At 40.3% G+C, this 26,146-nt stretch overlaps 1 protein-coding gene across 1 annotated transcript in view; it reads right to left on the reverse strand.

Annotated features, from left to right (window-relative positions):
* Window positions 1-725: 725 nt before the first annotated feature.
* The window catches only part of grin2ab (glutamate receptor, ionotropic, N-methyl D-aspartate 2A, b), a 90,996-nt gene continuing 65,575 nt past the window's right edge, over window positions 726-26,146 (reverse strand). The window contains exons 5-14 of the mRNA XM_059553623.1: window positions 16,707-16,821; window positions 10,953-11,155; window positions 10,512-10,677; window positions 9,144-9,297; window positions 8,928-9,053; window positions 8,506-8,735; window positions 7,287-7,447; window positions 6,980-7,167; window positions 5,786-6,024; window positions 726-5,361 (exon numbers count right to left, since the gene is read on the reverse strand). Of these exons, the coding sequence (XP_059409606.1) occupies window positions 3,580-5,361; window positions 5,786-6,024; window positions 6,980-7,167; window positions 7,287-7,447; window positions 8,506-8,735; window positions 8,928-9,053; window positions 9,144-9,297; window positions 10,512-10,677; window positions 10,953-11,155; window positions 16,707-16,821 (3,364 nt within the window). The 3' untranslated portion in view covers window positions 726-3,579. The remainder of the gene's footprint in view (window positions 5,362-5,785; window positions 6,025-6,979; window positions 7,168-7,286; window positions 7,448-8,505; window positions 8,736-8,927; window positions 9,054-9,143; window positions 9,298-10,511; window positions 10,678-10,952; window positions 11,156-16,706; window positions 16,822-26,146) is intronic.

Consider the following 26,146-nt stretch of genomic DNA (forward strand, 5'->3'; position numbering starts at 1 on the left):
TCTTCCTTCTCTGAGCCAATTGCAGTGCCACGAGATGCCACATTTGTCAGGGTCTTTTGGCAACTACAAATTACACGAAAAAAGAATACAATCCAATGCAAAGTTGTTTTGAAAGATCTGCCAAAAGCCCATCATGTTGCTGCTATCAACACCATTATGTTTCATTTAAAAGGAATGGGCTTTTTCATATGTTTCTCTGTAGCAACAAGACCAGGTTTATGACAGAGACAAACACTGTTGATACAGAAAAAATGCTGCAGGTTGTCAGCATTAAATATAAGTTACTGATACTACCTATACATTAGCCTTTGTCAGAGGTTCCCTACACTTGTGCTATGGACATTAATTATATAACTCAGATCTTTTGGCTCTTTGGAGAGCTGAATTATTATTATTATTTTTTTTCAAAATGGTCAGGCCTTTGGTCGGCTAGCAACCATTTTACAACAGTGCAACATTGTGGTGCTGCTGTCTATGCACCACAAAAGATTGAATGTGTTTGCTAGAAGATTGTTCAGTTGTTACTTGACAAGTGGTAATGTAATCAGCAATTTTCCACTGATTATAAGTTAGCTGATTAACTTAACAAAAAGCAGCCATTTTCTACAATTAGGTCAGAGAAAAACAAACCAGCTTCACACAACAGGAAGAATTTCATAAGTATTGTTGCTTAATTCTATAAAGCAAAAAAACTACCTGGTTAAAGCTACCACAGGTCTACTCCTTTGCAAACCATTCACTTTGATGTTTGATTTACTTGCACAGCTAGATTTCACCTAAAATAATGAAACATACTGTAACTGGTCATATCAAAATAACCTAAATAATCCAAGTGATACTAAAAGTATATTTCAAGGGAAATGTTGAAAAATAGAAGTAGTTGCATTTTCTAAACATTTTCTGCTTTAGAATATAAATTACATGCTGTTTGCTAAACAACCTAAATGGAAAAAATAAACCGCTTTTAATCGTACTTTTCCATGGAAATGCATACATTACAAAACAACACAAATAGCAAGACAAATTAATAATTAAATTTGACTATCGTGTCGGTTTTCAGCCTACAAGTGACTATACTTGCTTATATGGTTTTGGTTAACACTAATTTCACATTTTTATCATGTGAGCTCTTCCATTTTATGACAATTTCAGATCCTAACAATTGTAGGAGTGCATCATAATGTTTGTGAGGAATGAGACTCAACATTAGCATAATTTGACATTATTACACTATTTTGAATTCTAGCGTGGATCAAGCAAGTGTAAATTGGTTTACATTTGCACAATGGAAGGGATGTAAATGATGTAAAACAGATCAATGTGCAAATAGATTTATTCCAAATCTACCTGTAAATACAAATGCATACCAGTGGTTTGAACCACTACAATCTAAATCACAACCCATCTACTCAGCACATTAAAATATCCTACCGTGTCTTGGGTCTGGTTGCTGTTGTCTACATTCAAGTGAGATGTTGATGCACACAGACATGGCCTTTTCCATGGAGGCTGATATGAAATATGAATATGCTAGTATTGCGTAGACATTAATGAGGTTAAAAACAAACAGCTAATTTTTAATATTTCTTGAGTGTGTTCACACAAGAACGCCTGTCCGGATACAGAATGGAAATATTTAGAGGCAGACGTGTAGCATCTGACAGACTGACCTTAAGAAAAATCCTTCTCTTTTCTAAAGCCATAGGTTCTTTATGATTTTCAAACCATGTTCGTGTGGTGAGTCTGAAACCCAGTATGTACCCTGAAAGGTTAACCTCACTTAGCATTTACTGAAAACACAGCAAAGAAAGGTGATCCAGTTAGCATTTGGTCATACAACAGTTTTATGTTTGTATTCAAATGAGAATCAAAATCACATCTGAGATGAATCCATATTTTCACATTCACTGTAAACATATACTCCCATTCACATCAAAATCAAAAAGAACAATTCTAAAAGTTTGAGACCATAGAGAAGATTAACATGCTGTTATGTTTTTTTCTTTTAAATATATATACGCAATTAAATCACATTGATAAATAAATTCCACATGTATAACAATTCATAAAATGAAAAGGGACTAATAATAAAACATATTAAAACTAGGAAATTTCATACATAAATATAATATTGCAACCTGATATTGTGCATATCGCTGGAACGATCATATAATTTAAAACAACCAAAAATATTTGTGATTGGTGAATATTTGTGTGGTTGGATTCTACAGGAAGTGGTATGTTTGTGTGTTCGAGGCAAACAGGAACTTTTTATATCTCTGTGGTTCTGTAATGACATCATTAGTTGGTGTGGGCTTTTACATTTTCTACACCTTCTCAGTCCCTTACGACCACAAAAAAGACTATACCTTTTTTTCTGTCACTTCCCTGCATTTCTTTTCCTGCAGTCTTCCTTTCTATAACACAACAAATACACTTGGCACACCTTTTTTCAAATATTTGGCAGTGTAGAAAACTGTAAAAATTGACTATCACTTTTTTCAATATTCTAGACAACTATAGAAATATGCTCAAGATGATAAAATTTAGATGAATTAACACTGACACTTACTACACTGTTGTGCTGTGAGCAGAGGAGTGTCTTCCTGCATTTGCGCTCTGCATGCAGGCAAGGTACAGACAGATTCAAGGGTGGGGAGGGTCAAGACTTTTTCCATTTGGTGTCCTCAGAGACACGAACGAGACGTAAGCCTTGTGTGCATCGAGTTTTCCTTGTCTGAAATTCTCTAAAGTACTTGATTTCATAGAATACACCCGAGACTAACCATACAGGTAGTGCATTTTGTCACAGTTCAGGCTGAAATATCTAATCTCTGAACTCTGAACTGAGCAGACTTTGTGGACCATGCTTCACCGCAGCTTTTACATCGAAATGCATTTGTACACACATTTATAAGCCTTTCAAACAGTGTAACAGATGTTCTGCTACCTTTCCAAAAACTCATTCTGGTTTGGATCTGCTAAGTGATTTATTTATTTCAGAGCATGTGATTGCGTGCAAGTGCACACCTGTCATTTATGCTATTACATTGTATGTGGTACTCAGTTTTTTTGGTCGAGAGATTCTAGTTCATACCTAATGTTTCCTTTAGTAGTTTGAGATCGTTTGTGCCTCTTGAATGTGCATGTGTATTTTTGTGTGTGTAAAAGTGCAGAATGTGGGTATATTCACTCATGTTTTTATTTACTCCATTTTTTGGTTGCTCGTGTTGCGTGAAAAAGGAAACTCTTTGGAGCTGCCCCTGTACTTCCAAGCAGCATTTGCTGCTCTCCCTTCGCTTGAAGGCGCGAGAGCGTCCTGCCCACCATTTTTGATGTTTTCTGGAAGACACAGAGCTGCCGCTCGACTAGAGGGGAGGACCTGATGTAAAGTTGAACTCTGACTTCTGTTCTGACAGATAAGTCCAAGAAGGGAAACAAAATATATTCCAGACTTGCTTGCCTTATAGTCAAATAGCTTTACAATCCCGCCAAGTGTTCCACGGTTAAGCCATATCCTGGTGGAAATATCCATGCATGTCTTTTCATAGTCTTTCAGACCACTATACACTCTATCCATCAGACATCAGACTCGATGCTCGGCATCTTCTTGTAGACACGCCGAGCTCCCCCAGCGCTCATTGCCCTGGGAGCGGTGTATGTGCCGAGAGGGGGAGGGGCTACATAAGGCATGACATGCTCGGAGTAATAGAGGTCAGGGGTCGGCATCCCCACGCTGAGCATATTGCCATCAGTCTGGCTTAATGTGAGTGGCACGAGCTGCTTGTAAATGTCTGTGGAGCTGCGGCCGTGAGCTAGACGCTGGTCGTCACGGAGCGTCTGGAGAAATGGGTTTTCCGTTGGGCGTGCCGGATACATTGACTTGCTGCGTCGACCGATCCCGAGTCTGCTGATGCCAACCCCCCCGAGCGTGTGGTTTAGGTGGACCGACTGATTTTTCGGGGGTTTGTCTAGGATCAAAGTCGCTGAGGGAACGTTGGCATATGGCATGTTGTCCTGCAGACTGACCCGCCGTGAGGAACTCTTTTGGGGCAGGTTCTCATACGAGTGCTGCCGGATGATTACGCCCTCATTCTGGTAGTGACTAATAAGACCGTCACCCTCTTGGTCACTCTGGGGAAGATATGCTGTAAAGGAAGCATCAGGCTGAGAGAGAAAAGGAGAGAAGGCCCTGTCAACACTTCCGCCACCAGTGCCCCGTCCATCTGGATGGAGGAACTGATCCTCGCTGATGTCGTACAGGTTTGCGGAGTGCAGACAGGCATCGCAGCGATACTGAGGGGACCGTACAGTGTAAAGCCCAGAGTAACTGGACACTTTCGACAGGCAGCTACGACAGTGTGTCTGTCGTGGATCCTGAATACAACCAGGCCCGCCGGCAATGGTTCCCACACCACCAGGCTTTCCATATGTGTTGTATTTTTTATCCTTCATGATGGCAGTTTGCATCACATCTGGTTCGTGAGCCTGTGAGAGCAGACTGCTGTTGAGCTGCAGGATTGGCTGCTGTTCAGAGGAAGAGGATGGCCGGTGTTTGTTATCGTGGTGATCACTGAAGATATCTGGGTAGTGCAGGCTATGCTCCTGATCAATGGAGTCAATGGTGTAAATCTGACTCCCCTGGCTGCTCTGAGAGTAGATCTGAGCGCTGTGGTTACTCTGCTGACTGGGCTGGCTTCGCAGAGTTGAAAGCTCCACATCGCTCAGATCCCGCGGTAGGCGGTTCCGTTTCCGAAGCGTTTCTTTTAACTTGTGCTGCTTTTGCAAGTCCACCCGACCCGAGCAATCTGATATATCTGAGCGGGCGGGTGCATCTTCAGGCAGGTAGCGCTGGCTCTTCATAGGTAGGGTCTCGGTGGGCTGTGGGGTAGAAGGAGGGGAATTACCCCCAGGACCTGGGTTCTGCCGCAGAGTATCCACAGACTTCTTCCACAGAGCACGTGGCTTGGAGGCTGGAGGTCGAGCGGTCTCACCTCCGCCTCCTGAGCCACCGTTTCCAGCAACACCTGACTGAGCATCCGTCAAGCTCAGGGCACGTTGCCCTGGCAACAGAGTATTGTTAAGTGGCTCTTTGTGACGGTTGCTGAGCATGGTGCTGGCATTGCTATAGGGAGCATTTTTCTGGGCAAGGTTGTTGCCTTTTGCTCCATCCATAATCTCCAGCAAGCCCGTAGTAGGACGGAGAATGCTACTCACGGGCTGTTTGGGTGAGGTAACTCCAAGGGTTGTGATCTCTTTAGCCGATTTCAGAAGGTGTAACATGTTGGCCTGAGGGCTGAAGCCCAACTCTGGGGATTTCTTCATCTCAATGTGGACACCGTGAATACAACTCCAAATCCCCTATAGATGAAACGGAGACGGAAAGGTTAACAAAAGTTCATAAGTGGAGGCTCACACCAAAAGGAATATATTAGCACAATATTTCTCAATTTAGTCCCGCTGTATTTTTTCTGGGGTCTGAAACTCTATAAACGGATGAAATAAAGTAATATATCCCACTGTGACAAACAACCGCACCCTGTAACTCATTTCTAGAAATGGTTGCTTGTGCGATTATATTCTGTTATATAAGCTCTTTCTTATTTCGCAGCAAAAAAATGTGTTTGTCAGCACATAAGCAGCAATCCCTACACTGATGAAGCTTTAAGACGACTGTGGTAAACAGCCCCCATGACAAGTTAATATGTCAAGATTGAGCAGATAATGGTTGCCTTCAGAAACGGAACCTCTCTAGTTAATTTCCCATAGTCTTTCTGCGACATACCCTGCTGATAGTGAAGAGAATTCCTGGCTGCCCAGAACAGAGACCAGTGAAACAGTAACGTAGCCTCCAGTAGAAGAGGTGCTCCCAGACAAAAGTAATTAGCGACAGAGCCATGGCAGCCGCGAGCATATAGAACACACCAGCCATGTTATCCACATCCAGCTGACTGCTCATCACTTCATTCTTCTCATTATGACAGATACCAGTCAGCCACTGGGCCTCCATCTCCTCCATCTCACCTAATACACAACATCACACAGTTAATACTTATGCACAGACTCACAGAAAAAAACAGGCTCACATTCTTGCTCTGTTCCAAACGCTAGCGAGCAGTTTACCTGGGCTGCATTTTTAAGCATTTCAGGCAAGCTCCTGATGCAAAGGCTGTTAAATAGGCAGCAAAATAATGTTGCCTTGTGACAAAAATAAATAAACGGAATAAAAATAAATATATTTTTAGCTACAGTTTTTTATTTATTTATCTAAAATAGCAGAACAGTCTAATCTAAAAGAACTTCACTGAGAAAAAAATTGTAAAAACAAAAAACAATAAAACATTTATACTCGGAATATGTTTTGATTACACTGAAATTGTATTTTCTTGTAAAAGCACAAAATAATCATCATTTGGAATTTTATTTTATTTATTTGCATTTGCCCATCATTTCACTCTCTGGAATACCTAATTCTGATTGGTTGCTTGCAGCAATCTTCATTATTATATATTTTTTTTAATAACAATGACAACAAATTGCATATTTGACCTCTGTCCCTGCCTTTCAGTCTTCTAAACTTTCTTCTGCCATTCAAACATTTAGTCTCTTATGTTTGCCAAGGTTGCATATACTTTATCAGAAATACATGGAAAAAATGTAGTATTGTAAAATATAATTACAATTTTAAATAACTGTTTGCTATTTTAATATATTTAAAAAAAAATGAGAATCAGTATTTCATGTTCAAGGTCAAATCTGTTCTAATCAACTGAATGTACTTCATGATATTTACACTGCACATCAGGGTGTGCGTTTTATCTCTATGTAGTGTGTTTCAAATTAATAATTTATGAAGCTGCATACTATATATAGAGAGCAAGGAATCTCACTATGGTTAGGAACAGAGGTAGTGTTTAATACAGAGGTAATGCAATAAGTGAAAAAAAAACTGGAAAGAAATGCAGGAAAACACTTATACCATCTCCAATGATCCCGAGGATAGCAAGGTCAACCAGCCGTTTCCAGTAGGATCCTTTCTGCAGGGCAATGCCATATCCTGTTGTGGCAAAGATGTAGCCACTGCCAATAGTTACTAGCTTACAGCCATCATCACGCCCCGCCATATAGTTGAGCACAGCCGCGTCATATATGAAAGCATCCAGTTTACTATACAAACCAACAAAGCAGAATTAATGGCTTGTGTATACAGAAATATCAACATTATATATAGTAGAAGTATTCTTGTTGACCAAACACTGTGAATAATGTGCATATCCCAGCCATACCCTGTCTTGAGGCTGACCAGTGCATCCTGAACTCCAGTCTGATGGTATTTCACCATGTACTGGTGCATGTCTGGATAGTTTTTCCTGATGTTTCGCTCTGTGCTCCCATTTGGCACGGTCCCGAAGCGAAAAGGTGGTGAATAGGAATAGGGACTCTGAAACTAGAAAAGATAGAAAAAAATACATCAATTACATGAAGAACAGTGAGGGCAGCTTTAAGAGATACATGGAGAGAATCAATACAAGCTCAAATACAGAAACACATCCAGGGAGATAAACCTAGTAACTGGAGTAGTTCATATGCTCCATCTAGTTCATTTATAATGACATACGGATGCTTTCTCAAAACCTAGTGAGCTGCCAACTAGACAGCACACTGTAAAATATGTTTTGTCAGGTAGCCTGAAAAATGTGCTTCATGTGGTAAGATCTAAATTAACTGGTTTTATTCAAGTCAGAGAAATTATTTATTACGACTTGAATGAATCAAAATACATTAGTTTACACTACCAAAAAGAAAGGTAGAAATAGCTTCCTATTGCACCAACTGCATATTTTTACATTTTACAGTGTGTCATCCTTAGATAAAGTAATCCCACAATGGATTTGTGCTGAGCTCAGCAACAAATAATTGCTTAAATGGCTGACAGAGCCAAAGTAAGATGATGTTTATAAATGTAGGTATATATTTATATTAAGTCAGAACTTCAGTCTCAAATGTTGTCAAGGGTGTATGCATATATTTTCTCAGGGGGCACCAGTGCCCTCCACAAGATAAGACATGATTAAAGTAAAAAAACACATTAACTACTTAAAGGTTCTCTACATTCACTACCATTCAAAAGTTTGAGAGGTCCGTAATATATACACAGTTTAAGACATGAATACTTATATTCAGCAAAATCTTTGAAACATCGAAGACTGGTGTAACACTGCAAAAATTCAGATTTGCCATAACAGAAATGTATCACATTTTAAAATATAACAGAAAACAATAACAATATTTCACATTTTTACTGTTTTTTGATCAAATAAATGCAGCCATGGTAATTAAGAGACTTATGCTTATCAAAAACATTTAAATGTTAGAATAATTATCAGACAGTATTATCTAGTCAAATATTTTAGTTCTATCCTAATATACAGTTACAGGTACAGATATAAATGCAGGTTCATGAGGCAGCTCACAATATTTCATAATACACATAAAAAAAATTACCTTTCTGTCACTAAGGCCTGTTACTTGGTCCACAAACTCCTCTTGGATCATAAAGGCAGCCAAGTTGGCAGTGTAGCTGGCCAGGAAGATCACAGCGAAAAAGGCCCATACAGACACAATAAATTTACTGGTAGTGCCTCTGGGGTTCTGTACTGGGACAGAGTTGTTGAATACCAGACCCCACAGCAGCCAGACAGCCTTACCAATAGTAAAGGAGGGCCCATGAGGGTCTATAGAAATGCAAAACAAGAAAGAGGGAAAGTTAATGAGTAGGAGTTAGGAGTAAATGGGAAATCATCAGAGCTTTGTGGATCTACAGGTTTTTTAAGGTGCTTATTGTTAACATTTTTAATGCTGGAATTATTTTTTATTTTTTTTTAAAGCAGACGCTGCTGGACTGTGGTTGAGGTTGCGTATCATACCTTTGCCCTGTGCCAGGTTTCTATTAAAACCGAGCGGACTGATGAATTCAAAGAGGAAAACAGCGATTGCTGTGACGATGAGTAACATGACGAACATCATAACCCACACTGAAGCACTGAAGGGTTCTGAGGGAGGAGAGAGAACAGAGAAAATGCATTGGGGAAGGCAGAGAGAAAAAAATACTGGTTCCAGAGGGATATTATTTCATCTATTACCTAGAAACGCAGAGGGCGACACCGTTCCATTGCTACGTGACACCATCACACTGATGCCTGTCTCAACAAATGGGACAGAGAAGTCTATGGCCTCTGACCGCTCTTCATTTATGGTCAATGAACCCACAGCCATTATAGCCTTTTTATAGACTACCTATACAGCAGGGAAGAAAACAAAAACACCTCAAGAAACAGAAAACACACTGGTACAAACAGAAAAAGACAGAAGAATATAGATAGAATATATAATGAAAGACAAGTATGGATAGATTGATAGACAGAAAGGCAGACAGAGAGAAAAACAGAGATAGAAAGATAGATAGACAGACTGACAGAAAGAGGTTAAATGATAGACAGATATATAGATAGAACAGCCATACAGACAAACAGAACGATTGATAGAATGATAAACAGAATGTCAGAAAGGCAGATATATAATAGAATGACGGAACAATAGAAAGACAAGAGAATGACTGATAGACAAACAGAACAAAAGACCGACAGAACAACTGATATACAGATGAATGACAGATAGGTAGACAGACAAAGCAATTAGATATTTTATAAGTATTAGATGTAGTATAAGTCAAAACATTTCTGCTTTTTATTAAAGCAGGGGGTCTAATTCCATCTCATGCATTATGAATTATCTACACAATTAAAGAGTTGGATTCTCATGCTAAACATGGCCAAAGTTTAAAAAACTATTTGAATGTATGAGCTATATAATTCGGTGTCAAATACACTCCTTCTGGGATTGTACAAGTTCGTGAAAGTTTTTTTCGAGCATGGCTCTTCATGTATTTGAAAGGAAGAAATTTCATGTATGGGCCCTTCTCCTGGAAAAGCATGTGCGCCCTTCAACTTGCTCAAGAAAAATGTCTCTAAAGGAGTGTGTTTTTAGATATGAGGGAAAGATAACCCTGTTCAGCTTCCCAAAAACCCAATGTTACGTGAACAGTGGATGCAGTTTATTTTTCTGGGGCAGGAATGGAGTTTCACAAGTGTTTCACGAGTTCACGCTTACATATAATTAGCTGAGGTATGGTATGCATATTTGGCGTGCTGTCCGGGGAAGGGCTCCGAACTCGGGAATGGCTAGAACCTAGAGTACGCCCCCTTCCCCGTCTATTTATAGAGTGAACTCAAAGTGAGGAGATGGGGTGGAGGAGGGATGCTGATAAACCGTCAATGGGTAGAGGTAAGTCAGCGATATTTATACTATGGACTCTGTGTATACTCTGTGTGTCACTATAGACACACAGACAGAACAATAGATTGACAGCCATACAGGCAGGAAGAACTGACATCTGTGTGACTGCAATTTAAACTGATGATTCATTCATTAGGTTATTGAAAGTGACTTACCTCCCCCACCATGCCGTTCCACATATTATTGATCTTCTTGCCATGTTTGCCATTTGTGACCAGGTAAAGATCATAGGTGAACTTTACATTTCTGGCAATCTTCTTCAAGATGTCTATACAAAAGCCCTTGCAGCACTGCTTGATATAGGAGCCCTCCGTGGTATTACTGCAGCGTATACAGGCAAAGCAATATAGAAAACAGCTGATACTGAGAAAGACTGAAGATAACTCAATCTAATATGTTCTAAATTTAACACAAACAAAAGTTCATAACCACATTAGAGACTGCACAATTATTTCTGTATTCCCCAGGGAAATAAAGCTCTCATGCTAAAGGTTAAGATAGGATGTATAATACCTGCACAACCTGCAAGTTTATTCAAAACTGGTATTAACTGCTATAGTTTTTCTTTAAAGTTAAATAAATGAAACAAAACTCACTCTTTAATGTGTTTCCTGCAAGGTACAGAGTTGCGCATACATGTTCCAGTAAGAATGTCCACATCATCCACTATAACAAAGGGTCTTTCCTCTAGAGTCACAATGCTCAAGTGGTTCTCATCAGCGTCCATGTCCCCAAATGAGTTATAACGTGGCCAAACTGGAAACTTCAACTTCAACGTGTGGTTTTCCCATCGTCCCATCTGTAGACACACACAAACAAATATTGGCTCACAAAGAAACAAGGTTTGACGGTTCTTCTGAAGTGGCGTCCATTATTATTATGAGTTTGGGGACAAAAATGTGATTTTCCGCTCTTCAAAAAACGCGAAGAAATGTTATTAGAGAGATGTTGTATATATATTTTATCCAGCAAGTAAATAAGTCACATTCAAAGACTGGGACCCAGGTCTGTTTTTCCTTCAGTCTTATTCTCATTCGCCCTCTTTTAGAATGTTTTAATGTCTAGATTTTAGGGGTGTATACATATTATACATTAAATATATTTATATATTATATTATTTTTTTTATATTTTCTTTAATATAAACAGTTTAAATCTTTAGAAATTTTTGCAGGCAATTCTCAACTGGTGGATTGTAACCTTGAAATTGTATGCAGGCCTGTTTTGATGGGGTTTAACTGGCAACAAGGGAAAAAAAAGAATATTGCAAATAAATAAAGCACTAACCTAGCCTACAAATGTGCACAGTCAGGACAGAAAAATAAATGTGCTTATCAAGTTGGAGAAAATGCTTCCCATATCTTTTGTTTACGTTAAAGGCTGTCCAATCAAACTTTATCGTGTTTTGATGCAAATTCACTTATAATAATATGACTAATACAAATATTATATTTGGCCTGGTATTTGTTCCATGTGTTTGGCTGATAAATCACACTCGTGCTGCTGTTTATGCATTAGCAAAATTCTCAGTTTTCCCATTCAGTCTATGTCATGTTAATCATTTCACACATTGTTTGGCCTGTGGAGTTCATGCTAATATTAATCAATGTTAATGTTACTTTTGTACAATAAGGTCCTGAAACAAAACCATTTAGGAATCACAGATTTAAATAGTCCTATGGGGTACAAACTAATTTTAAGAAGTGCCTTAAAACTGCATGTGCACTAATTGCAAAAGAAAAAAGCTGTTTAAAGTAATTTCAGATAGTACGGCATACTGCAAGATATTGCTGTTGCTGCTTGAAATGCCATGTCGACTACTGCCATGTAAAATTTACGCCAGGTATATGTCACGATCGGTGTTACAAAGAACCACGGGAGAGGGAACCAATTGCAGGTAAGTCTTTTATTAAAGGGTAATCCAAATAGAGTAAACAGTCCAGGCAGGGGTCGAGACCAAAACATCCATCCAAACATAAACAAGACACGAACACAAGGCAAGGACAAGAGCTGACGGACATGAATTAAACAATCAACAAGGACTCCGTGACACATACACAGACAGACCGGGTATAAATACACAGAAGGTGAATGAGGGAACTGGAGACAGGTGGGGAATAATCAATTAACTCAACAAGGAGGAAGGTGACCAAATAAGGGAACAGACAGTTAATAAGGTGACAGACACCGTGGGAAAGGAGGACATCTAGTGGAAACCCAGGGACACAACCCAGACAATGTGACAGTACCCCCCCTCTACGGAGCGGCTCCCAGACGCTCCACGACAGACACAAAACAGAGACCAGGAGGGAGGCGGACAGGTGGAGGCTCAGGGGGAGGGACGGAGGGCCAGAAAAGAAAAACATGGGGAACAGACACCAGAAGTGTGAACACCAAACAGGGAGACCAGGAGGGAGGAGGACTGGAGGAGGTTCAGGGGGAGGGACGGAGGACCAGACTGACAGAGAGGAACAGGGACAGGAGTGAACACAAAAACAAAAAACAACATGAAGCCCCTCCAGGGCGGGGCAGAAGACCACCACGTCCGTGTGGTGGAGACTGGAGTCCCCCAGGGCGGAGCAGAGGACCACCACAACCGTGTGGTCAGGGCGGAAGCCCCCCAGGGCGGAGCAGAAGACCACCACAACCATGTGGTCAGGACGGAAGCCCCCCAGGGCGGAGCAGAAGACCACCACATCCTTGTGGAAGAAGCCAGAGTCCTCCAGGGCGGAGCGGAAGACCCCCACAGCCGTGTGGTCAGGGCGGAAGGCCCCCAGGGCGGAGCAGAAGACCACCACAGCCATGTGGTCAGGACCAGAGCCCCCCAAGGCGGAGCATACCTCCGTGCGGCTGGACCAACGGGACGACGAAACTCTGGTAATTCCCTGGTGTCCTTACTGGACTCCAGAAGATTGGTGCTTGCCTGACACTGCTCATGAAGATCATTGGTGACTTGCATTTGCTCATGAAGATCAATGGTGACTTGCCTTTGCTCATGAAGATCAATGGTGACTTGCCTTTGTTCATGAAGATCAGAGGTGACTTGCCTTTGTTCATGAAGATCAGAGGTGACTTGCCTTTGTTCATGAAGATCACCGGTGACTTGCCTTTGTTCATGAAGATCACCGGTGACTTGACTCAGTCCCTGAAGATCACCGGTGACTTGACTCAGTCCCTGAAGATCACCGGTGACTTGACTCAGTCCCTGAAGATCACCGGTGACTTGACTCAGTCCCTGAAGATCACCGGTGACTTGACTCAGTCCCTGAAGATCAGCGGTGACTTGACTCAGTCCCTGAGGATCAGCGGTGACTTTACTCAGTCCCTGAGGATCAGCGGTGACTAGCCCTGACTCTGGAGGATCAGCGGTGACTAGCCCTGACTCTGGAGGATCAGCGGTGACTGGCACCTGACTCGACTCTGGAGGATCAGCGGTGACTGGCACCTGACTCGACTCTGGAGGATCAGCGGTGACTGGCACCTGACTCGACTCTGGAGGATCAGCGGTGACTGGCACCTGACTCGACTCTGGAGGATCAGCGGTGACTGGCACCTGACTCGACTCTGGAGGATCAGCGGTGACTGGCACCTGACTCGACTCTGGAGGATCAGCGGTGACTGGCACCTGACTCGACTCTGGAGGATCAGCGGTGACTGGCACCTGACTCGACTCTGGAGGATCAGCGGTGACTGGCACCTGACTCGACTCTGGAGGATCAGCGGTGACTGGCACCTGACTCGACTCTGGAGGATCAGCGGTGACTGGCACCTGACTCGACTCTGGAGGATCAGCGGTGACTGGCACCTGACTCGACTCTGGAGGATCAGCGGTGACTGGCACCTGACTCGACTCTGGAGGGTCCACTGGCACCTGACTCGACTCTGGAGGGTCCACTGGCACCTGACTCGACTCTGGAGGGTCCACTGGCACCTGACTCGACTCTGGAGGGTCCACTGGCACCTGACTCGACTCTGGAGGGTCCACTGGCACCTGACTCGACTCTGGAGGGTCAGCTGAGACTCTCATCCTGTGCAGCGGCGCTGGGCAAGCAGCCATCTTGGGCCATGACTCTGGACAGGCGGCCATCTTGTACTGTGGTGCTGGGCTGGCGGCCATCTTGTACTGTGGTGCTGGGCTGGCGGCCATCTTGTACTGTGGTGCTGGGCTGGCGGCCATCTGGGGTTGTGGTGCTGGACTGGCGGCCATCTTGTACTGTGGCGCTGGACCGGTGGCCAATTTGGGCATTGGCGCTGGGTTAGCGGCCATCTTGTGCTGTGGCGCTAGGCTGACGGCCATCTTGGGCTGTGGCGCTGAACCGGTGGCCAAAGTGGGCATTGGCGCTGGGCTGGCGGCCATCTTGTACTGTGACGCTGGACTGGTGGCCAATTTGGGCATTGGCGCTGGGTTGGCGGCCATCTTGGGCAGTGGCGCTGGAACGGTGGCCAATTTGGGCATTGGCGCTGGGTTAGTGGCCATCTTGTGCTGTGGCACTTGGCTGGTAGCCATCCTGGGCAGTGATGCTGGAATGGCGGCCATCTTGGGTTGTGGCGCTTCGCTGGTAGCCATCCTGGGCAGTGGTGCTGGACTGGCGGCCATCTTGGGTTGTGGCGCTTGGCTGGTAGCCATCCTGGGCAGTGGTGCTGGACTGGCGGCCATCTTGGGTTGTGGCGCTTGGCTGGTTGCCATCCTGGGCAGTGGTGCTGGGCTGACGACCACCCCGCCGGAAGAGACAGAAGTGGCTGGGGCATCCCACCGAGGCCGATGCTGCAGGTAGCGCACGAATTCCCAGAATTCCAGTGTCTCTAACTGCGCCATCTCCTCCTGAGACACTGGATCATCCAGCCCGCCATTAAAATAGTCTTTAAGGGCTGCGTCATTGTATCCCATGCCCTCGGCCAGGGACCATAATACCTGTGCCAGGGCACCCACCTCATTGCCCTCTTGGCGGAGGGCGATCAACTTCAGATACTTCGCCCTCCGCTCCGCCATCCTGGCTGGGGAGCGGGAAAAAGACATACCGCTGGTTCCTTGCATGACGGAGTCCTTCTGTCACGATCGGTGTTACAAAGAACCACGGGAGAGGGAACCAATTGCAGGTAAGTCTTTTATTAAAGGGTAATCCAAATAGAGTAAACAGTCCAGGCAGGGGTCGAGACCAAAACATCCATCCAAACATAAACAAGACACGAACACAAGGCAAGGACAAGAGCTGACGGACATGAATTAAACAATCAACAAGGACTCCGTGACACATACACAGACAGACCGGGTATAAATACACAGAAGGTGAATGAGGGAACTGGAGACAGGTGGGGAATAATCAATTAACTCAACAAGGAGGAAGGTGACCAAATAAGGGAACAGACAGTTAATAAGGTGACAGACACCGTGGGAAAGGAGGACATCTAGTGGAAACCCAGGGACACAACCCAGACAATGTGACAGTATATGCACAGCACTCTATGCAATAGTTATGCATTCCATCAGGTGTGTGTGCTTTTCTGTTGCAGCTTGAAATGCCATGTCAGCTACCACTGTAACTACATAATGTGTCAAGTTTACCCCATGTATGTGCACTGCACTCTTCGTGCAGTAGTTATGTGTTCCGTCAAGTGCGTGTGCTCGTCTATAAGCTCCGATAACACGATCGGCTCACACTCTGTTCAAGCCCCGCTGCAGTGAGAAATGATTAGTGTCACACTTTTCACACAATCACTGCAGGGTTTTAATGTGAGTGTGTGTGTCTTCACACACACTGCAGGGCACTGTCAAAACACACAGCATCCAACACACCTCAGAGAAATAACAAGTCATTAAAAGAATGCATGAGTGAGCAAACCATTACGAAAACGAGTGTGTGAAGCACCGAGATAGAATAGGAGAACATGTAAAGCTAATTAGAGAAAGGAAGCAAAGACAGAGAATAGATTACTGTACAAAAAAACAAGCAAATAATTATTGCGAATAGCCAAAATAGAGACCGAAATGAAAAAGGGCATTAATCAGCACAATCAAACTGGATGAAGACACGTGCACTCTTCTCCAATTTAAAGCAGTATATTCGTCATGAAACCAATGCCTTAATAAGGGCTATTTTGACTCTTTATGACTAAGTAAACATTAGTTTAAGTCATGTGCATGAAAAAAACCCCAGGCTGGGAAAAGGGAAGTACAAATGAAATGTTCTTCTTTTCTAATAGCAAAGCCCAGTGCATTTTCAGTCAAAGTCACAAAAAGGCTCTGAGCTAGTAAACAGAATATTGATTGCTTATGGTTCTAGAATCCCTTACAGCCAGAGCTAATAGAAGAAAATGAAGATTCGGGCTGGATATAAAGATTAAAGGCTCTTACCTTCTCCCATTCCCTCTGTGTGTTCAGAACAATGACGACCAGCTTGGGATTGACTTGGTAGCCATCGTCCATGAATGAATAATCTCTACCTCCTAGACTGACTCCCATCATATATCTGCAACAAACACACAGACGCACAAAATATCAGGAAAGTTATGACATGATTTAAGGTTTACTTGTTGGTCTGTCTGTCTGTCTGTCCATCCACCCATCCATCCATCCATCTATCTGTCATATTGTGTTTGGACTAAAGTTTATAATCATTGAAATGTAAGTGAAAAGCTCCAAGGTAAACAATATAAATCTGATTGAATGCCACTAGCTGTCTTATCTATTTTCGCAAGACATTAAATTGCCTTTGTAATCTTAAATGAGGTAAACAAATCAGTCGATCCTAGTTCTGTTTTTTTTTTTTTTTTTTGCCAAAACCCAAATTCAATGAGCCAGCAAGCACAAACACAAAGTCTTGCAAATGCATTTAGACACTCAACTAATTCATTTTAAATGGACAAATTATGCATAGTTTTTTTCATCTTTCAATGCATTAAAAGTTAAAACTTTAAATTATTTTGATGTTGAATGTTAAAAGTATTCTGAACAACAGCAACAACAGTTTAAAAAACTGTATCTTCACTATTTAATATTTGGTAGATCCACCCTTTGCTGCAAAGACAATCACTTCTTAGGGTGTGTAGTAGGAGCTTCACACACTCTACAGGTGTTAATTTGCCCTTTAATTGAATTCTGGCAGATTTGCTCCAGGTTTTTCAAGGTAAGAGGATGATACTCATGTTGTTTGCAAATTTAGTTTCACATACTGATGCTGTATGGAAATTCACCTTTATGTTCTTAAATCTGATGCTTTTTTGTTATCAGTGTCAGCGTGTTCTTCATCTTTTCTGTAGCCATACACCAGTTTACACCAAACTGTTATTCACTAGGAGCTTAGGAGCTTGACAACAGACTCCATCCTGTTTCAAAGCCTTAATATTTTTTGTTTTTAATTAATCTTTGTTGTTCGATGCTAGAAATAAGGTCACAGTTAGTTTTAACACAACATGAAGGTGAGTAAATAATGTTTGGGTGAAGTTTTCCTTTAAATATTTTTTCTTGAAATGTTCCCAGATGTAATGGGGAACATTATCTGAAAACACATTATTCTAGTTTCATCTGAAAGTGGTTTCTTTTGCTACATCAGCCTCCTATATGGCACTATGATAATGCCTGATTGCTATTGAAATTTTTTACTTTCTTCTCAGCTGTTGAACTCTGTAACTCTTTCAAAGTGATCTCTGGCCTCTCTTACAAATCTGCTTGTGTGTACAGAGACTCTTGAGGGATGACCTTTTCTCGATCTCGATTCACGTCTGGGGGGTTTGTGGTAGTTTCCACTTCCTCATAATTGAACCAACACCGCTGGGACATCCAAAGATTTGGACAATGTTTTGTAACCTTTTCCAAAAGAATTTGTCTAACATATTAAGAATGCTCTTTAGTCTTTATTTTTACAGCTGTCCTTTAGATTAACAACCTGAATTATTATCCTGTAACTGTGACATTTTTGTTTATTTAGGAAAGGTTATAATGACTCACAGGTATAATGCAGCTGAACCTGTTCAGATCCTCCACAAGCATATTTTGTTTTATTTTTTGAAAGTTATCAACCGATTAAAATTTGTATAAATTTTGTGCTGTTTAAGTAATTAAATGAACTGAATTAATAGCATATTTGCTGAGAAAAGCCCCCAAATGAATCCAGGGTTTTTATTGTAAACTAAAACCATGTGAATTACTGAAAATACATTTTCAGTCAAGATAAAATAAAATGGTCTTGGCAACTAACTGAAATAAGATAAAGTACTAAATGACTAAAGACTAAAAGTGAAATAAAAATAAATTTAAGCTAACTAGAAAATACTTAAAATAACAAGCACATAACAAAATTACTAAAACAAACATTTTAATTAAAAATGAAAATAATGAAAATAAAAGCGAATTAAAAATCTATTGAAATATTGATAAATACCATAATAGTATATAAATAACACTAAGTCATCTTTTTTTGTATAATTAATTACTAAATCACTATTTAATTATACTAAATTTACTCTAAACTTACAAACATTGTATGGTTGTCATAGTTGTGAACTTCTGTAACCTATAGTCATTAAATACACACATACATCATATTCCAATTTATGTATGTATTATGTATTAGATACAATGTAACCATGAACTCAATAATTTACTATTTTGGTGCTTAAAAGTACAAGTGTCACAGGAACCTGAACAATGATTTGTAATCAAGTAAAAAGACGGTTTGGTTAAAGAATTCATTCTCTCAAAGAGAAAACATCTGTTGTTTACTCACCCTCATGTTGTTCCATAACCATATAATGTTATTTCTTCCGTGGAAAACAAAAGAAAATTAAAAGTTCGACATCTGCCCTAAATCTCCTGGAAAAACAATCAGCATCTTTTCAATTAAATGTTGATCCAGTTCACAAAAACCGTCTGACTCAACAGTTCACAGGAGGGGAAGATTACTATTATACAAAATTCTATCATATGGCTTCAGAAGACTCGGAATAGAGTACACAAGTTGTATTGACTACTACTATCATACTTCTACAGTGCTACTCATGTCCTTTGAAGCTGGAAAGCTTCAGTCCCCATTCACTGTAATGGCATGGAAATGAGAGACCAGTCCCGTAATACAAAATGTCTCAATCTGAATCACACAGAAGTTTGGTCACATGGGTCACATGGGTTTGGCTCAACATGAGGGTGAGTAAATGAAGCCAGAATTTCATTTTTTGGGTGAACTAATCCTGCCAGTCCGCGTACAATCACACAGACTCCTCTGAATAACAGAAGCTCAATACTGTATCTCTGCCTTCTCTGTGTAATGCACAAGGAAGATTAGCTCAGCTGGGCACTACTCAGATGGCACAAACACACACAAACTCTCTTCAGAATTTAATTAAGAAACAGGAACATAACTGGGAAATGGGGCTTAGCTTCAGGCAGAAATGAAAAGAACAGGGTCAGAGCTACACCTGCTACTCAAACACAGCTTCTGTTGCGTGTGTTTGTTTGTAAGTGTGTCTTATTCATATATTAGAGATTTCCACAGTGCAAAAATGAACATTAATTTTTTTCACAGCCATCACAGAGTTTTCTCTTAAATAAACACATCATTGTGTGCATCTAATCTCACTGATTGAGAAACAGAGAGATGGGGGAGACGAGTATAATATACTAGACATTGCGCAGGGTGACCTTTATTTTGCATAGTCTTCTGGAAATTATTGGAAGCTTACAACTAATTATGTCAGTGAGAGTTTGTGGTTTATAAAATGTCATTTCAAATGGCTTTCTGTACACAGAACCTCTTTATGCATGATCTCAATTAACAGTGAAATGTTAGTCGCAGATTAGATGTAGTTAAATGCATATTAGGTAATGATTATTCCGCATGGCGCCACGAATGCTATTAATCTTTCTCTGGTCAGGTCTTTGTTAGTGCTGTGCTGAAGCGTATGATCATTAACAGCACTGTCACGACAAATTAATGCAATAGATCACTTTGTATAGATGAAATGTAAGTCACTTCATATTTACATAGAAACTGGAACCCTTGAATAATAAATAAGGCTTTGTAATACAAATATTGCACCTGAAATAAAATACAAAAAATACAATAAAATATAAAATAAAATCCATAACACAATATACATATAACACAAATAACAAATATATTCTATAGTCATAGTAGTTTTTCTGTTTCTTTTTTTAAACCAGCCAACCTGAATATTTATTTTTATTATGCAATAGTTATAAATTCTGTACTAATTCTGTCGCCTCATGAGCCATTATTTCACATAAAAGAAGACCTTTACATTTCTGTATATATTTCATAAGTCTTTTCATGGTAAATTGTTTTTTCATATTTCTTCATACATCATTTTTTCATATAGGTCTTTTCATATTCATTCGCTCCTCCCTATAAGTGGTTCATCTCTTCTGTTTCATGCCATGTCCCTGACTTTGCATGATAACATAAAAAATGTATTTGCTTATATTAATAGTTCACAATGCATGTTAGGCCTTTTACGTTTAAAGGACACAAAAGTTTGTGATTGTCTAAATAATCATAATCATTTTTTTATATAATAATCATGTCAGGCCAATCACATACTAGGAATATAAACCACCTACAGTATATGCCAGTACGAATGCCCAAGCAGCCACATGTTAAAACTCTTCCAGAACACCCCAGCATGTCCAGTCTATAAATAAAAGCCAAAATTTTGAACAGTTGAACTTCAATAGACACCAGACAGAAGAGCATTTACATAAGAGTTAAGAAATGTATTGCATTTTTAAGTATACATTTCTATTAAATGTATAAAGTAAAACTAAGAATTTGTCAGATCATAAACACAAAAAATTCAGAATTATTAACTGAATATCAGAGACCTTTAAATGGCATTTCGCTACGATAGACTATGTAAGTAAACAGGTTTGTCAGTAATAATACCCGGGCTGACATATACAAAGCAACCAATAAGAACTGGCCCAGCAGTTATTATGTTGTTTTGTGCACTGAAAGACAATAAATAGGAGGTCAACAACGAGGGAAAGCTACAACATAATGCTTCAGAATCGATTTTCAGAGATCCTGCCTTGCCTACAAGCGAGGGAAGTAAACAAGGCCAGAATCAAAGGACAGTAGGCGCAGAGGAAAATGTCTGATGGAAAACAGATTCATGTTCCCATAATACAGGGCTCGCACCGCTAAGGTGTTTAATGTTTAAAAAGTATATCAAACGTTGGAAATACCCCCAGATGAAGTCGACTTTAAATCTGTACAGTGAGAAATACAGTACATGTGACTGCATTAAACTGAGTGAGGGGGAAAAATGAAACCAAACAGCAGCGCTCTATACGAGGAGATGATAATCGATGCCATTAACAGTTAATGTGTCAGACTGTGAATAATTTGGAGTAAAGGAGTTGCAACAACTTTGGCAAAACAAAAAGGCAGACACTGTTGCCTTAGGCTGTGAAATCATTCAAGCGCTTAAAACATGTCAGCCTCATGGCAGCGTCTTCTGTGTAAAGGTGATAATGTTGCAGAAGGTGCTTATGAAAGGAGCTGTTGTGTTTACGCTTGAGCAGATACAGCAGGTCTGTGTTGGGCTCACAACAACAGTCAGATAAACACAAACACAGGCAGAACTTACAGAGTAACTAAAGTTAACTATTAAATTACTATTACATTTTACTACTTTTAGTAGTTCTCTTCCAAAATTCATAACCCTCACAAAAATGGGGATGTTCAGATCATGTAATAATAATGGGAAGTGATCAATCGAAATTAGATTCTGAAAATATGGACGATAACAACAACAAAAATATTAATATGAACAAAAAAAAAATGTGCACTAAATGTTACATTTAAGTTGATTAGAAAATTAACTAGATATATAAAAATAACTTGAGAACTTTTTGTAATTCTTAATAATTATTAAAATAATTTTCATTGTCACATGAAATATGTAATGAAAGTGACGTGACATTCAGCCAAGTATGGTGACCCATACTCAGAATTCATGCTCTGCATTTAACCCATCCAAAGTGCACACACACAGAGCAGTGAACACACACACACACACACTGTGAGCACACACCCGGAGCAGTGGGCAGCCATTTATGCTGCGGTGCCCGGAGAGCAGTTGGGGGTTCGATGCCTTGCTCAAGGGCACCTCAGTCGTGGTATTGAAGGTGGAGAGAGAACTGTACATGCACTCCCCCCACCCACAATTCCTGCCAGCCCGAGACTCGAACTCACAACCTTTCGATTGGGAGTCCGACTCTCTAACCATTAGGCCACGACTTCCACAAGAAGAGAGAATTTTTTTTAAAACGCACTGTATATCTTATGTGTGTCTTCACATGATATTTTCCATATCATAATGATGTTAAGGTTTTTCATATATAGATCAAGTTACTGTCATACAAACTCGTTAGGTCTCATTCACTAATAATTTTGTATAAAATGCATTAATTCCAATGTTGAAACATTGGTATCATGACAACCCTAGTCCAAGCAACACAATAGAGGTGCTTTATTTTTTATCTACTAGAGAGAGTTACTCATTTTTTTGATTGAGTCAAAGATTCAATAACTCAATAATTCCTATATTCACTTATTCTTGATTCATATTGCTGTTTTTAAATAAATCGCTTGAATGAATGATTCAATGATTCACTCGTAAAGACAGTCACTTGTTTCATTCCAGAATGAATCAATGTTTTTTTGGGGAAAAAAAACATTTTACTATTACTACTAATGCATAGACAGTCTGTCTGGAAAGCAAAAAGATAATCGTGTGAGTAATACAAACAGTGAAAAGTTAAAACGCTGCTTCACAAATCAAACTGAAAAAAACTTTCATGATATATGATCAGATATTCAGAACAACAACACTTACTTGCTTATGTTATATTGCTTAATTATACTGTAAATTCAGATTAATCTGTACTGACCAAAGCATCTATATCAGCATATAACTTCTAACAATACACGACCGTCTGTAATATAGGGACTAATTGCTGGCGTTATCGTTCGAGGACAGCTGTATGTATACATATGTGTGTGTGCGGGAGAGGAATAACAGTCTTAATTAAGACAACACGTACAGTACATTTGTCAGAAACTGGGTTTAGCCTCTGGGCAGACAGAAGGACAAAAGCCAGAACTACACCTGCTACTCAGATGCAGTATTTTTGGTCTTAAGACATACAGTCAACTGTTTTATGCTCTCCGACTTTCACTGACATCTTACAGAACATCACACAAACATTTCTGATTACAACACCATAATTCTCTTTGATGATCATTCTGTGTTACATAAAATTCCGCTGCTCACACTATACTATATTTGTGTACTTTGCTTTTTGCAAGTATCACAACACATCTATCCATCTTTCTTGGAGGCATTTCGAAGGTTAAATCTAGCTCTGTGGATGGTGTCGTCATACAAAACGTTCCCACATTGAAGAGTCTGCAGTGTCCCAGATACAGACAGCCTTAGCAACGAGGGAGAGATCAAAAGGAACACCTACTCGGAGCAGACGGATACCAACACTGCAAACAGCTACTGATGGTAACCCATAGCAACTCCTGATAACTGTGCATGCTGAAAAAAAGAAAACAGCCACAGCAAGTGCCTTCGGAATCTAAACTAACAGTAGATTTTGTTTCCGACTACCGTGTGCGATATGGACGTCCTCCTCCCCGATGTAGACATCACAAGGTTGCCCTCAACGCTCAGAACGGAAATGAAAACCAATCCAATCATTGAGATATAAAAGGAATTGGGCAGGAGGAATTAAATGGGATCCAAAATAGCAAGCTTTGTACTTCTTTAAATATCCAGCACCTCTCAAATGGAGCAAGAAAATGTCTTGCCTGAAAAAAACAGATTGTCACTGCTTAGTAAGCTGAGACCTAGAAAAAGACAAAACAACTAAAAAACAATTAATCAATTTCATTCTCTTTTACTCTATTTTTACTTAAACACATTTAGCAAGTTACTGCAAGTTTAAAATACTCAAAACATATTCAATATATACTGATGTATTGACATTTATTTCTGTATCAATATATCAATACATACAGTACTGTATGAATTGGATGTTAACCGATATTGAAGTTTGCTGATAAAGATAATAATGAAAGGTAATAAACAGATTATTGTGCTGACACATATAAAATATACATCCACCAAATGTGTTAAAAACTGTTATTAGTCTTTTCTTTTCTTTTAATTACAAATAAGCCTGAAATAAACTAGGACTTTTGTTATAAAAATGTCTATAAAATGTGGGAAGTCGTGGCCTAATGGTTAGAGAGTCGGACTCCCAATCGAAAGGTTGTGAGTTCGAGTCCCGGGCCGGCAGGAATTGTAGGTGGGGGGAGTGCATGTACAGTTCTCTCTCCACCTTCAATACCACGACTTAGGTGCCCTTGAGCAAGGCATCGAACCCCCAACTGCTCCCTGGGCACCGCAGCATAAATGGCTGCCCACTGCTCCGGGTGTGTGCTCACAGTGTGTGTGTGTGTTCACTGCTCTGTGTGTGTGCACTCTGGATGGGTTAAACGCAGAGCACAAATTCTGAGTATGGGTCACCATACTTGGCTGAATGTCACTTCACTTATAATTTTCTACTGCCAGCCGCTCATTGAAAAACAGGACGAAAATAAAATATGCACTCTAATAGTCATAATTTATCAAAAGTAGATCATAAGTAATCAAATGGCATAAATGTATAGTATTCATTGACTTTGAACCGCTGTGGAACCACAAGCCTGTAGAATCTGCATCTGCAGTGCTGCGTTTGTACATGCAGTATTCACATTCAATTAAGTCAAAGTCTTTTGAAGTTTCATAATAACATTAAAATGTATCACAATTTCTGTTTTTCAATACCCCAAATTTAAGACCTCTTTTGTTATACCATTTAAGATACTTTGGACTTGAAAGACTTAATTTCAGACATTTTAGGGACCCACAGGATGTATTAAGTAAACATTGAATCATTTTATACTTACGTAATATCAGTTACACAGTTTTACAATACCTAGATTAGAGCAGTGGTTCTCAACCATTATGAACATAAGACCCCACCCTCATATTCCCAAAAATAGGCTGAAATATTTCCAATATTTCGGCTGTAATTATAACAAAGCTGCTTGTTTTAATTAAAAGAAGGTGATATATTGCAGCAATGAACAAAGACTGATTTTCTGATTCCAGAAGTTGTAAGATCTATTTGTTTGATCTATTTAATTTAGGTAATTTAGATTGCCCACGTCTCCTCAACCTATGTCTTATCCACATTGTTTGGCTCTTTTTCCCCATTCTTTGCAAATCGCAAGACCTTCCTCCACATTGTTTGCTGACATCTTGTCAAGAATGGATTTAGCATGTGCATGATTTTGTGACTTGCGAAGGGTGCTGAGTTTGTGTCTTGTAGTGCGTGGAGGTCTGTAATGCCTGGAGAAAGCTGTCTGTTAGCATTCGTTTCAATGCCAGTTGCGAAGTCTTCTTGGAAGTACGCAATTTGAATGCTGCCATCTTTGCTCGCAGCCACACAGTACCGGACACAATTGTTTTCAAGTCAATCAGGGGCCAACTGGACCATGATAACCAGCCAAACCTTGACCTCTTGGTGTGTTGCCTGTCCTGATTTGTCTTCTGAAATAACCAATATGATGGCTTTAGCTTCTCTCCTGGCCCCAAAAGCTCTAAAAAGCATCCAGATAACAGACTGACCGGTGCACAAGTTGAAAAATTGTTCTCTGGAAGTTGGTCTTTACAACTCATTCAAAGTTATCTCAACATGATGGCTACGATGAAAGGATCACT

Source organism: Carassius carassius, chromosome 7 (assembly GCF_963082965.1).
Source record: "Carassius carassius chromosome 7, fCarCar2.1, whole genome shotgun sequence".
Lineage (NCBI taxonomy): Eukaryota > Metazoa > Chordata > Actinopteri > Cypriniformes > Cyprinidae > Carassius > Carassius carassius.